The sequence below is a fragment of the Physeter macrocephalus genome, unplaced genomic scaffold (assembly GCF_002837175.3).
Source record: "Physeter macrocephalus isolate SW-GA unplaced genomic scaffold, ASM283717v5 random_184, whole genome shotgun sequence".
In the NCBI taxonomy this organism is placed as follows: Eukaryota; Metazoa; Chordata; class Mammalia; order Artiodactyla; family Physeteridae; genus Physeter; species Physeter macrocephalus.
Genome location: NW_021145442.1, coordinates 15,405 through 29,401, shown reverse-complemented (window position 1 = coordinate 29,401; position 13,997 = coordinate 15,405). Strand labels below are relative to the sequence as shown.

Genomic DNA, 13,997 nt, shown 5'->3' with positions numbered 1-13,997 from the left:
CCAGGAATGGGGAGGCGCTGCTCTGGGGCCAGAGGCCCAGTGGGTCGTGCCAGTTTCTGGAGGCGGGCGGCCTCGCCTCTGACCGCAACCCCAGCTACTTAATGACCCCCCGGGCGGAGCGGCGCCTCCGTGGGCTCTCCAGCCGCTGGGACGTGGGTTCTTTAAAGAACTACCCCCTGTCCCCCGCGCTGTGGGCTTCCCAAAAGTTCTTTCAAACGAAACGGGAGGGCGGAGTTCCTAGAATTTTGGGAGGAAGGAACATAGGCCCCAGTTCTTAACATTCAACCTTTTCGAGGTGCGGCCGAAAGAGGGTTTTGGGGAAGATAAACGCGCAGAGCCCACCTTGTATCTCCCTCCCCTCCCCCAACACAGACACCGGCTCCGAGAAAGCTTTCCTCCAGAAGGCCTCTAGAACACGTGAGTTTATCCGTTCGCTCCTTGTTGGGCCTGCTCTGTGCCAGACACTGTTCTAGGCGCCGGGGAAGCGGTCGTGAGACGCAGGGGCGCTGCTCGCTTGGCGGGCGTGTTGCAAGTGACTGCTCCCTACTTTTGGAATCAAGTGCCTAGTCTTGGACACCAGTGTATCTGGGACCTCTGAGCAGTCGAGCCAGGGGCCCCCGGGAGCCTGAGGGTGGCACTTTCCCTACCTCCTAGTGTCCTCGGCTCACCTGGCCGGCCTGGCTGGGGAGGGGTGTGCGCCCGCGCGGGTGTACCCGGGCGCTCGTCGGTGCGCGCGCGCGCGCGCGTGTGTTTGCGGCTGAAACCCGACACCTCCCGCTGGCTGAGGTCAGGGAGCCGGGAGCGAGCCAGTGGCCCGGGAGTGGGCGGTGTTGCGCTTGGGTGTGTCCTCGGCGGCGGCGACAGCAGCAGGTGTTTCTTGGCCGGGGCCCCGGAAGCTCCACCTCCCCAGCGGCCCCGAGCCGCCGCCGCCGAGCAGCCCCGGGTGAGATAAGCAGTTTAGACAAACACTGGGCGAAGGTGGCTCCAGCATGTGTCAGGCGAGGCGGAGCTGTGGGGCCCTGGCATGAAAGGTGAGCGCGCCGCGCCGGCGGGGGGCGGGGGGCGGTCTCCGCGCTCGCCCCCCTCTCCAAGTTCGCGGGTTCCGCTGGGGCGGCAGCCAACGGCTCCGGGGCAACTTCCCCGGAGTGTGAACGGCGATAAGAGCCAGGCGGGCAGGCATGCGACCAAAGGTCCCCCCGCCCGCGGCGAGTCGTAGTCTGGGCGTCCGGGCTCCAGGCGGGGGCTCGGGCCGCCGCGGGGCTCGGGCTCGGTGGCTGCGTTCGGCGAAGGGCGCTTAGAGCGTGCGGCGAGTGGGGAGCAAGGGAGCTGGGGGGCTCTCGGTGAGCTCTCTACACTCCGGCTCCGGAGTGAAAACTTTGCGGTGGCGGGGGAGGGAGCGGGGGGGGGGCTCCAGGCGGGGGCTCGGGCCGCCGCGGGGCTCGGGCTCGGTGGCTGCGTTCGGCGAAGGGCGCTTAGAGCGTGCGGCGAGTGGGGAGCAAGGGAGCTGGGGGGCTCTCGGTGAGCTCTCTACACTCCGGCTCCGGAGTGAAAACTTTGCGGTGCCGGGGGAGGGAGCGGGGGGGGGGGCGGCGGTACGCCCTCGCGGCAGGTGTTGGCGGCGGCTGGGGGTGGGGGCGCTTGCCCGCCGGGGCCGCACGTTTTGTTTTTTTTTGTCTTTCTCCCCTCCCCCTTCCCTCGGAGCTAGGGAGACCGCCGGGAGGGCGGGACTGTAGCCTCCGGGGTCTCCGACCCCCACGCCCTGCTTCCCAAGGGCGCGCCCGGGGCTCTGGCGCTTCTTTCCTCCCTCTCCGCTCCCCCCGCTTGTTGGAGCCGTTCCCCTGCCCCTCCCCCTGCTGAAGATGGCTGCCCCAGCCTCGGAGGTGGGAGGTGATTGCATCCGCCGCCCCCCACTCGCACTGTCCTTTTTCCCCTCCCCGGCCCTTCCTGCTCCGCCTGGATGCGCCTCCCCGCCCCCAGCCCGGCGGCCGCGCTGATGGGCGGCCAGTGGCCCGACCGAGTGGAGCCGATTCAATTATATTGCAGCACCAGAGACACCTCCTCGGCTGCCCGCCCGCCTCTCCAGCAGGCTAATTAAATTCCCTTCGTGGAGGCGGAGCGGGAGTTGGGCTCACCCTCCCACCTCCCCCTTCCCGCTCCCCCTCCAGAGCTGGGGAGGAGGGGGGAGGGACAAGGGGACCACTTAGAAGTGTGCAGTGGAGACTGGGGCGCAGGTCCCGGGGAGAAGAGGTCGCCCGGATTGGGTGAAGTGTTGCCGCGACACCCCACGTGATGGGCCGGGGTCCCTTGCTGGAGCGCCGGCTTTAAGTTTGGAGGGCTGTGTGTGCACGGCGGGGAAAGCACCTGCCCGCCGGCTGGGTGGTGGATACCAGCCGAGTTGAGTCGATTTGCTTCTTGTTTTGTAAACTGGCCTTTGTCTGGGAAGTGCGTCTAAAATACATTAAATCCTTGTTAACCCCTGCAGTGCCTTATCTGGGGCCCACACAGGCTGTGGTTTGGAAACAAAAAGCGGGACCACCGGATGAAAAAAAGGGCTGCTTTTGTGAAAAGCTGGAACAAAGGGCCCAGCGGATTCTGGGTGGGAACCTCCCCGCCTAAGCCGGTTTGCAGGCAGAGGGACGGGAGGGCAGAAGGTCTCCTTGGGGCACTTTGAGATGTCCCCTGGTTGGCTGGCTGGGCCCTCTCCCCTGGTATTCGCCCCCCCCTCCCAGGGGAAGGTGGGGGGACCCCAGGTGAGCAGGCAGAGGGACGGGAGGGCAGAAGGTCTCCTTGGGGCACTTTGAGATGTCCCCTGGTTGGCTGGCTGGGCCCTCTCCCCTGGTATTCGCCCCCCCCCCTCCCAGGGGAAGGTGGGGGGACCCCAGGTGAGCAGGCTGCCTCTGGGCTGCCCTCAGGATTACTTAAGCGCGGGACATGTAAGTGTTGCTCAGCTCGTGTTCGTGGGTTTCCTCCACCCAGACCCTGAGGCTCAGGCCGCCGCCTGACTCAGCCCGGCCACGCCACAGGTGACGGGGGCCCAGGGCGCAGGCTCTGACGGGCAGCCCGTGTGTCATCCCGGCTGCCGGCTTTGTAGGGGAGTCACCGCCCCGCCTGCCCCGGGGACTCGGAAGCTCTCCGCAGGCCTGGCTCTGTGATAACAGCTACAAGGATACTTCACGAGGGGCCCTGTCAGCACAGTCCTGACCCCTGGGTGAAAGGGGGTGCTGGGTTGGCCTTTGTCACTTGGTCTCCCTGGGGCGAGGAGGGAAGGGGGGCGCAGGAGCAAGGCTCTTGACACTCAGATTTTTCTTTCTGTGAACCGTGTGGGCGGTGTGAGTCTGGAGCTGGTGAGCGGCCAGGCCAGCGACCCGGGGTCAGCCCTGCCTTGGGAGGGGAGGCTGCGAGGCCCGTCCGGGTTCCAGGCACCGTCATATCTCTGGGGCCAGGCCCTGGCCTGTTGGGGATAGCTTTCCGAATCCTGGCTTGCTGGAGTTGAAAAGGGTTTAGAGAGCCCCCTGCTGGGTTTTCTACAGCTGCTGCGGGCCAGCCTTCCCCCCGCCCAGTTAAGCCACAGCCTCTGGGTTTGTGGCTCCTGTCTGGAGAGTTCTCAGTTCCGCGGGTGATTCTAATGTGCAGACTGGGGCTGGGCATCAGTGCCCTAACAGTGGGCACACTGAGGCCCAGAGGAGCAGGGGCCAGCACCCGAGCCCACGGCAAGCAGCGGACCCCTTTGGAAGCTCCCATGGCCTTTGCCAAACCGTGCCCGCGGGCAGACCTTTGGCCTCCTAACTTCCGTGTCTCTCGGGGAAGGCCAGGGGCTGCAGATGTGGGAGAGCCTTGGGGTTTCAGAGCAGAAGGCACTGCCTGCCTCTGGGTTCAGCATCTCTGGCCTCTGGCTGGAAGCGACCGCAAACTGCGCACAGCGCCACTCTGTGGCAGGCCTGGGTCCTGCACCTCCAAGCCGGACACCTCCCCAGCCCGCTCAGTCTCTAGTGGCCCTTGACCCTTTGGCAGGTGGCGTCCCCGCTCTCCTCTCCCCTCTCTGAAGGAGGAAGGGCCTCTGGGCTCAGAGCCCCTTCCTGAAGGGGGGGTGCCCGCGGTTCCTACTTTCCCAGAAGAACACAGGTGAGCAAGACCTGGCTGCTACCTCTCTGCTCTTGCCCCAGGAACTCGCAGGGGCTTGTGGAGTCAGCCAGCAAGGCAGGTTTTTCCTGGCCCCATCCGAAGGCTTGGAATTCCCAGCCTGGGTTACTCGAAGTCCACGCCAGGCTGGGGTTGGGTGGCAGCGCGTTAATTACCTCTGTTAGGGCGACACAGCAGCCTCCAAAGCACAGGGCTGCGTGAGGCCTCCCGGCCCCCCTCCTGTCCCGTCCCACCCCCTCCCCCCCTCTGCCGGCAGAGCTGTTTTTCTAAGCTACAGGGATCCATGTTTCGGGTGACATTTCAGCTTGGCCACTCGCTTTCCTCTCTCACCGAGTGTGGTTTCCCCACGCTGGCCTTGCTCCGCGGCCGAGGCCACAGGCGGGAGGTGACGTTTGGGAGTGTTCTTGTCAATGAGAATTTATTGAGCGCCTGCTAAGAACCTGGCCCGTGCCCGCTGCTGGGAGGTATGCACACAGCTAACACCGCTGGTGCCTCCAGATCGGCCCTGTGCACGCCTGCCAGAACGCGCGGGGGGCGGCGGGGGGGCTTTTAATCTCGCCTCTGCAGCTTCTTCTCCCCACCAGCCTAGCCAGCAGGATGAAACCATGGGCGTTCGTGCTCTGTGCCCTGTCCCTGTCTTTGCTGGGGCTGCTTTTCCGCCTGGAATTCTCCAGTCAGCTGCAAATCCCAGGGGTCCCTGAGACCACCTTCCCCTGCCCCTCCCTTCCCCATGCCGTGAGCTGGTTCAGAGCGGAAGCTGCCGCAGAGCTGGGGAAGTGAGAGCAGCCTCTGGAGAGGGTGGGACGGAGGCCAGACCTGGAGAGAAGCCCATCTGGGCTGCTGATGGGGGAGGGGGACCAGAGTTCACAAGCATCTGTGGAAGAGAGGGAATCTGGCTGAACTTGAGGCTTTGTGGGGTCCTGGTTGGACTTGGGGGGGTCTCTGGGAGGTGACCTTTTATTTTATTGAAAAAAAAATTTTTTTTTCCCAGTTGATAGACTTTTTTTCTCTTTCGTTTTTATAAATTTATTTATTTTGGGCTGCATTGGGTCTTCGTTGCTGCATGCAGGCTTTCTCTAGTTGTGGCGAGCGGGGGCTACTCTTTATTGCGGTGCGCGGGCTTCTCATTGCTGTGACTTCTCTTGTGGAGCACAGGCTCTAGGCGCGCGGGCTCAGTAGTTGTGGCTCGTGGGCTCTAGAGCGCAGGCTCAGTAGTTGTGGCGCACGGGCTTAGTTGCCCCGCGGCAGGTGGGGTCTTCCCGGACCAGGGCTTGAACCCGTGTCCCCTGCATTAGGAGGAGGATTCTTAACCACTGGGCCACCAGGGAAGCCCTGGGAGGTGACTTTTAACTGAGGAAGGATGTGTGCGGGGGGCAGGAAGCCCCCAGACCAAGTGCTCATTCTTGGCTGTACTTTAGGCTCACCTGGCGAACTTAAAACTCCCAGGCCGGACCTGTGACCAGTTAAGACCCAAATCTCTCGGGGTGGGGCCCTGACATCTGTATTTTATAAACCCCCAGCTGAGCTAGAAGGGCCTTCTGCCGGGGGCAGAGCGGGCAAGGAATTCCTCTCCTTGGGGGAAGGTGGGCTCATGCTTCTTAAGGAGAACTGGGGTCCCACGTAGGAAGCCAGAGTCTGCCCTGTTCGCCCCAGAAATACACGGGACTGGGTAGCCCTCTCCCGGCCGGGGAGGCGGTGGAGGAGCAGTGCCCACGACCCCATCGCTGGGTCGCTGGATGGCTCTGGGCTTTGTGCTAACCTGGGGTAATACTCCTCACCTGCCTCTGGGGAGCTGCAAGCCCTTCTCCTAAAGGGGCCTTCCAGTGCAGAGCTGTATTTGGGTGGGTGGCTTCTGTGCCTGTCTGGAGCTCCGGCCAAGCCTTCCACTTCTGGAGCCGGTGCCTCCAGCTGGAGGACTCGACCTGTGTGAGGAGTTGCACGTTTCCGTGGCTTCGGGGTGGCCACACCCGGGTGGGGGGCGTCCCACGGGCCAATGAGGACATCAGCCCTCCCACCGCTGTCAGTAGCCCCAGCTGTTTCCCATCTGTAGGATGGAGCTGCAGAGGCTTTTTCAGAGGTAAGGGTGTAGGTGACGTACCGTATGCCGCAGCCTGCCCTCAATGGGTCATGGCAGGGGAGGGGCTGAACGCCTTGGGGGCCTGGGGTTAGCCCCCAGGTGTGTGTCGGTATGGTGGTGGGTTCCTGGCCAGGGCGTTAACGTCCACCTCTGGCTGAACCAGTATGACCTCACATGCTTTCCTTCCGGGCCTCGGCTTTCTCATCCGTAAAGTGGGAAAGGCAGCGGCACCCGTGTCCTTGGGCTGTCGGGGGTTAAGTGGTTTCCTACAAAGCCCGAGCGCTCTTGTGTAAGGGTATGTCAGCAGGACACGGATCATTCCCAGCTCAGTGGCTCTAGGGTTCCTGGGATTCTAACTTGTGAAGCCCAGAAGGCTCTGTTCCCCTGGACCCTGGCCTTGGCAGTGTTTGGTGTGGGGAGGGACGGTGACCGCGTCTCCGACCGAGACCCAGAGGCTCAAGGTGCCAAATGAGCCCCTGCGGACCCTCCCCTGTTCGGGCTGCAGCAGCCAGACGTGTTCTTCTGGGGCCTCACCCACCCCCAGGGTCTTGATCACGTGCTCGCACACCCAGCCCTTGCTCAGCAGCTTGTTGCCCCCCACCCACCTTGGTGGCAGTGGATGGGGTTGCACCCCGGGTGGGGAGGAGGGAGGTGAAATGGCGGCCCCTCCCCAGCCCGGCCCTTCCTGCGCTCTGATGGCGCATCTGTGACCACAGGCAGCAATGAAAGGAATCGATCGGCAGGCTTTTGGTCAGGTTACGCCGTCTTGAAGGAAATCCGCGTGTCAAGCTGAGGAGGGCCAGGCCTGCCAGCAGGGGCGGGCAGGGGCCTCCTTTGTGCTAACCTGGGTCTCCTCTCCCCCCGAGCTGAGCCAGAGCCTGTTTGGGGGGCGGGAGGGCTGGCTGCCTTCGTGGGACATGTGAGGTGGGGCTGTGTTCTCACTCCGCTGCTTATCTTGCCCTGAGGGTCTGGCTTGTGGGGTAGGGATTACCCCCCTTTGACTGTTAGTTGGAGAAACCGGGGGGCCCCACGGGAGCTCGCCTGTCTGCCTTCCTCTGCCTCCCCGGGGGCTCCTGCCTACGTGCCATCAGACCGCTGGTAGTAGGTGTGAAATGGAAAACCAGGGGACGTGAGCAGATTCGTCCTACTGAATTCCTGGTGTCGGTTTATCTTTGAATGCATTTTTGTAACTTTTCTACATAGGGTATGTGGTCTGTCTTTGTTGACTTAAACACGTGAGGATGTGCTAGACTAGATATCAAAGTTGAATACAGGTAAAGCTAAAATTCTTCATCAGATGGCGGTGTCGGAGGGTCTTCTGCATCCCAGAGGTGGCAGGGCTGTGTGGTCGGCCCCTGCGCCCCGTGAGTGGGGGAAGGGTGGTTGCCCCCATTTACAGGATGAGAACGCTGAGGCTCAGGATGAGCCCCCGTGGCTCTGCCCTCTGGGCTCTCAGGGCCCAGTTTCGATGGACTCTTGAAAAGGATTTCTAGTCGCCCCTGCTTGGGCTCCCAAGGGGAGTGGAAGTGTGGTCTGAGATTGTAGGTTTTAAATCAGATTGATGGGGCTTCCCTAGTGGCGCAGTGGATAAGAATCCGCATGCCAGCGTAGGGGACATGGGTTCGAGCCCTGGTCTGGGAAGATCCCACATGCCGCGGAGCAGCTAAGCCCGTGCACCACAACTAGCGAGCCTGCGCTCTTGAGACCTCGAGCCACAACTACTGAAGCCCGCGAGCCACAACTACTGAAGCCCACGCACCTAGAGCCCGTGCTCCGCAACACAGGAAGCCACCGCAATGAGAAGCCCGTGCACGGCAGTGAAGAGTAGCCCCCGCTCGCCGCAGCTAGAGAAAGCCCGTGTGCAGCAAGGAAGACCCAATGCAGCCCCACCCCACCCCCCCAAGAAAAATAAAAATGAATTTTAAAAAATATTTAAAAGAATAAATCAGATTTGGTGGCCAGGCTTTTCTCCTTTCTGAACACATCGACTTAGCTTTTTTCAAGGTGCAGTTTTCACCTAAATACATGTGTTATAAGACTAAGAAGGACTTCCTTAGTAGGGATGCCAGTCCCGGGAGCCTGTCACCTGGGCCCAGGGAGTGCATTTTAACCAGACAGCTGGTTTCCAAGTTGAAACCGGCAGGACCGCGTCGCCTTCCTCCTTGTGAGGAGCTGTGTGTGGTGTGGTGTCCGTGCCGGGCTTCCCCAGCCAGGGCGCTCAGTGGGCCTCAGGGCTTCACGCTGCAGTTTGCAGCCGTTTCCGTGCCACGTGCAGCGAGCCCCCCATGGGTGTGTTCACACCTCAGGACTGATCTGTTGGCTACGTTTCCAGAGGGGAGAGGGCTGGGCGTGAAGGCTTGACACATCTTTAAAGATGTTGCCAGATTCCTCCAGAAAGAGTTGCAGGGACTCGCTTTTCTGCCCACCTGTACAACCCAGACCTTTATTTACTCAGTTCTGGGGTCCCCTGTGTGCCCCTCAGCCCTTGACCTCCAAGGACATCCATTCTGCCCACAAGGGGAGGAAAACCCTTTGATCAGCCTCGGCTTTTGTTGCCCCCGCGGCAGGTGTCGGGCGTAGATCTGAGTGCTCTTTGCCGTGTGACCCAAGGGTCCTGCGGGGTGAAGCCTGGGACCTGTGAGAGCCAGTTCTGGCCTCAGCATCCTGCCTGGGGTGCAGGAACCTTACACGTTCCCAGTTGGAGCTGTGGAGGGGGTTTTGTTTGTTTCTTTGGAGAAAGTGAAGGATTATTTAGGCCTAGGCAGTTGGCTGCTCGGCAGTTGGTGGACGATGGCTGTGGCCAGAGGAGGGTGGCTGGATGACCTGGCGTGTGGCAGGGACGGGACTAGGGAGCTCATGGCTGGTGGCCTGTGACCCCTTTTGCGAAGTTTTACCTGGTGGTCCTGTTCTGAAGCCCACTTTGGCTGCAGGGTAGTCGGTTTTTTCCAGTGGGGCATTTTCTGATGTCCGGGCATGGTACATAGGGCTTTGAAGATGGCAGATGAGCCCAGGTGAGGAAAGACCATTGGAACTTGGACCATAGAAACACCATAAGAACTTAGTATTTTACTTTTTTTTTTTTTTTTTTTTTTTTTGGGCGGTACGTGGGCCTCTCACCGCTGCGGCCTCTCCCGTTGCGGAGCACAGGCTCCGGACGCGCAGGCTCAGCGGCCATGGCTCACGGGCCCAGCCGCTCCGCGGCACTTGGGATCCTCCCAGACCGGGGCACGAACCCGCGTCCCCTGCATCGGCAGGCGGACTCTCAACCACTGCGCCACCAGGGAAGCCCCAGTATTTTACTTTTCACACCCTGGACTCCCTTGGCCTGGGTAGAATATATTGGTGGCGGGGGGTGTGTTAGTATCGGCATTTGATACGTAAAGAATTCTTTGCTGTAGGCGTCTATAACCTGGGTCCATGGGTGCCAGCCACCTCTACACACACATCTCTGTGGGGTTTACAGATGGGCTTCTGTGAACATGGTCAAACTCAGTGCAGAATTCAGTGAATATGTTTTTCTGGGCAGGGGGTCTGGTGTGTCACTTTGAACCATTGTGAGAATGGAACTTTGGCAAAAGCAAAAATACCCCACAAAAACATCTTTCAACTCGAGGCAAGTCCTGGCTTTGATTCACGTGGGCCCCCCCTGCGGTTGACAGGTGCCGGGGTCACCCCTGAAGCTGAGGGTGGAGGGCTTGACCTCTCGCTGCTGAACCTGCTCGAAGGTGTTGCTAACATCTGTGCTGAGCGTCCCGGTTGCATGCACATTTCTTAACCTCCTGTGGACCCTGTTCATCCCCCGGTCCCACCATAGTTCCTAAACCGGAGACACCTCTGGCGTTGAGGGGCCAACCAGCCTGCCACAGTAGGGAGAGGCGGGGACTCTGGCAAGTTGGCAACCTAGGGACAGACGAAGGGACAGTCGCCACGCTCGGGTTTATGGTTGGTGGCTCCTACTTTTTCAAGGGAAACGGGAAATCTCCCTTTTGACTTGAAACCAGTTTTAATATATCATCCATTGATTGACGTTTATTTTTTTTTATTTTCATTTTTTAATATTTTATTTATTCACTTACTTTGGCTGCACCGGGTCTTAGTTGCAGCACACGGGATCTTTGCTGCGGCATGCGGACTCTTAGTTGCGGCCTGCATGTGGGATCTAGTTCTCCCACCGGGGATCGAACCCGGGCCCCCTGCGTTGGGAGTATGGAGTGTTACCCACTGGACCACCGGGGAAGTCCCCATTGATTGACATTTAAACATGTGTTGACTTCAGGCCAGATAAACAGGTTGATGGATGAAAGGCGGCCCGCTTAGCCTCTGCCACCTGCTGTCTAGTCCCCCCACCCCAACTCTGGGGTACAGATGGGGAAACTGAGGCTCAGACCACACGAGGACCCGAGAGGGCCCCACCAGGAGGTTCGGGGGAGCCAGTCCCGGATCCCCGTCTTCTGGCTGGTTTCTAACCGCGGCTGCAATTCCTTGACTTAACTCCTGGTGGTCCTGCCATGTGAGACTCTGAAGTTGCCCGTCTGCCTGAGCAGGGGGCCAGGCATCGCGCTGTGAATGTGGGACTGACGTACCTTTCTGCAGGCTGAGGACCTACTAAGTGCCCTTTGGGCCTGGGGGTGCAGGTGGAGATGCCCACCCTGCACAGACAGCTTTGTCAACACCCACTCAGTATTGAAGGGACAGGACTTCCCTGGTGACGCACGTGGTTGAGAATCCACCTGCCGATGCAGGGGACACGGGTTCGAGCCCTGGTCCAGGAAGATCCCACGTGCCGCGGAGCAACTAAGCCCGTGCGCCACAACCGCAGAGCCTGCGCTCTAGAGCCCGTGCTCCGCGACAAGAAGAGCCACCACATGAGAAGCCCACACACCGCAACGAAGAGTAGCCCCCATTCGCCGCAACTAGAGAAAGCCCGCGCGCAGCAACGAAGACCCAACGCAGCCCCCCGAAATTAAAAATCACAATAATTTGTTTGAAGGGACAAATGCTTTTCTGTTCTCTGATCCTCTCTCCTCACCTGAGGGGCAGGGCAGGAGCTGTCTGAACACCTAGATTCCTGAGCCCTGGGGCTGGGCAGGCCCCGTTCAGCAGTGGCCTCTGCTTTCTCTTCTCGGTGCTCCTCAAAGTTTGGTCTCCCAGTCAGGTTTCTTCCCTTTGGGAGAAGGACCTGGCCTTGACCCCTGCCCTCCTGGCCTGCCACTCCATGGAAACTTGGAGGCGTTTGGCCGCCGCCTCCTGGCTAGGTTGGGTTCCTGTCCTTTGGGACCTCTGACCCCCACCTGCGTCCTGCACCCCGTGCCTCCGGCCTCCACTCAAAGGGCTCCTTTGTAAGGAGGCGGCCTGGTTAGCTCAGGGGCCTTGGGCACACAAAGGAGTCGCTCCTGGGGTTGTTTCCTGGGTGCCCTCCAGCCCAGAGCTGCCGGAATGTGGGATTCAGGGGGTGCGGTGGGCCCCAAGGTGAGATGTCTTTTTACTCCCTGGCTGTGTGCCACCTCTGATCCTTTCTGGTACCATCTGTAAAATGATGCAGCATGTAGGTGGGCGCTCACAGCGGCCTGCAGGATGGGACGTGACCCCCTAGGAGGTTGGGGGGTCTTTTCCGGTGTCTTCTCGTTTAAAGGGAAATTGCTGGTACAGCCACAAGGAAAACTGGATTCCCACCCCAGCATCTCAGCACGCAACCCCAGACAAGGGTATGACTCTTGCAGCCTCGGTTTACCCATCTGTAGAGTGGGGGTAGGGATGGGCCATGTAGGAGGCTCCTCGGATGACCTGTTTGCCTGGGTCCTGTTCCTGGAGTTACTGGGAAGGGTGACTGGGGTGGTCTGGGCAAAGCCAGGCCTTGTTGTCACTGCTGACGCCATTGTTAAGGACCAGCTCCGGGGGTCCTGGGCGCCACCCTTGACCCGGCCTCTCAGCCTTTTTTGTGTTAATTGTGCGCCTGCCCCCCACCCCGGGCCGCCCGCCGCCCCCTGGCTGCCGCCCACCCTTCATCTGCCCGTCCCAGGCTGCTCCAGACGCAGCAGCCGCTTAGAATAATCGCCGTCAAATGTTGCTGCCATCTGCTGCCTGACTTCCGTCCTTCGCATCCACCGGAACCTCCGGGACTCCCGAGCGTCTGACGCCTCCAACCTCAACCCCTAGGCTGTCCTTGGAGGCCTCTGTCAGCGGGCTGCTCGGGGCGCCAACGCCGTGCCCATCGCCGTCCGCGGGCAGCAGAGAGCCAGCCGCTCTCCTCTCCACCCAGGAGCCGCCGCCCCGTGAACGAGCTTGGGGGGCCCCAGCCCCAACTACACCTCCCGGTGTTACCTGGCACCCTTGCCCTGAGGGACTCCCATGTGTGGGCGTCTGTCCTGAACGCTCTTCACCTCAGGACCTGGATTCAGCCTCCGGAGAGCCCCCCACAAGCGGTGTCGCTAACATGGCAGTGCGCAGGCAAGGGGGGACCCCCAAATGTTCCCCGGCCCCCACCCTGCACCACCACCCCCCGCCACTGGCTGCAGCTGCGGGGCGTTGCTGACCCCATCTGCCGTGGCTGCCTGGGGACCCCAGAAGTTAGCTTTGCAAACATCTCACGCCGTGGTGCTGGCTCTGGGAGGGGGGGGCTCCCGTTCCCATTGACTGGGGTCCCGGCAGACGCTTTCTGCAGCTCGTAAGCTCCTGCCTTCCCCGTTCTGTAGTGACTTCACAAACGTTGCTGCCTCACAGGGCTGCCCGGGGCGGGGGATGGCAGCCTTGTCGTAAAATGAGCTGCCTCGTTACTCATTTTACTCCCCGGCCAGGGTCGTCTCTGGACGCACAGGCTGGCCTCCCCCCGAGCCCCCCTCGGTCCTTCCCTCTGGTTCCGGGTCAGGATCCAGGCCATCTGCTACGGCCGTCCCCAGAGCCAAAACGAAATGGCTTTGGCTCGGTCTACCGGCTACCGGGGCCTTGGCCTTGGGGAGTACGTACTTCCGGTTCTGGGACGCCGGGCGAGAAAAGGCCTCAGTCCGCTTAGAAACCTACAACCTGAGAGCGTGGCCATCATCGAAAAAGAACATTAAGGCCTAAAGCAGGCCACCCGTGTGCATCCGGGAGCCAGAGGCCTCCCTGACTCTCCAGGCGCCGCCCCTGCCCCCATCCCCAAGAAAAATTGCTTCGTGCGAGTGAGCTCGGCACACGCCGAAGGCAGACGTAATAATGAATGTATCATGAAGCCTCTCGGGCTCCCGGGATCACGCGGTGCCCCCGCCGCCGCCTCTTGGGGTCTCTGCTCGGGTGACCCCAGCCTTGTTAGGGCTGCAGAAGCATCGCCCCTTTGGCGGGGAGGGCGGTGGCATGGAGGCCCTGAGCTGGGGGACGCTTGTATTTGTTCACAAACATTTCTCTCTGCCGTAATGAAAAATTACCAAGGGGGGTGATTAGAGAATCCAAGTCCAGATTGCACACGCGGGCCTGAAACTGAGGCCCTGCTGGGCCCGGCCTCGTGGGGTGTAATTACCCGGGGTGGGGGGTGGCTGTCAGGGGAAGTGGGGCGGGTTGGTGCTTGAACCGGGAGCCAGCAGAAAATGCATCTCAGCTATTAGCTTGTAATTACAGAGCACGGAGGGAGCAGGCCTGAGGTCTGGAGCCACAGAAGATCGGTGTGAAGGCAGCGGTAATTATGGGATCTGCGGGAGGCTGGAGGGGGGCTGCGGCGCACTGATTAATAACGCCCTCCACCCTCACGCGGAGCGGGGAGCCGCGCCGTGACCATGTTTAATGGAGTGTTAGGGGCCTGCCTCGCCGC

The 13,997-nt window shown here is 61.1% G+C and overlaps 1 protein-coding gene across 1 annotated transcript in view; it reads left to right on the top strand.

Moving 5' to 3' along the window:
* Positions 1-449: 449 nt before the first annotated feature.
* The window catches only part of LOC114484909 (genetic suppressor element 1-like), a 21,675-nt gene continuing 8,127 nt past the window's right edge, over positions 450-13,997 (top strand). The window contains exon 1 of the mRNA XM_028484298.1: positions 450-1,031. Coding sequence (XP_028340099.1) covers positions 1,025-1,031 — 7 coding nt within the window. The 5' untranslated portion in view covers positions 450-1,024. The remainder of the gene's footprint in view (positions 1,032-13,997) is intronic.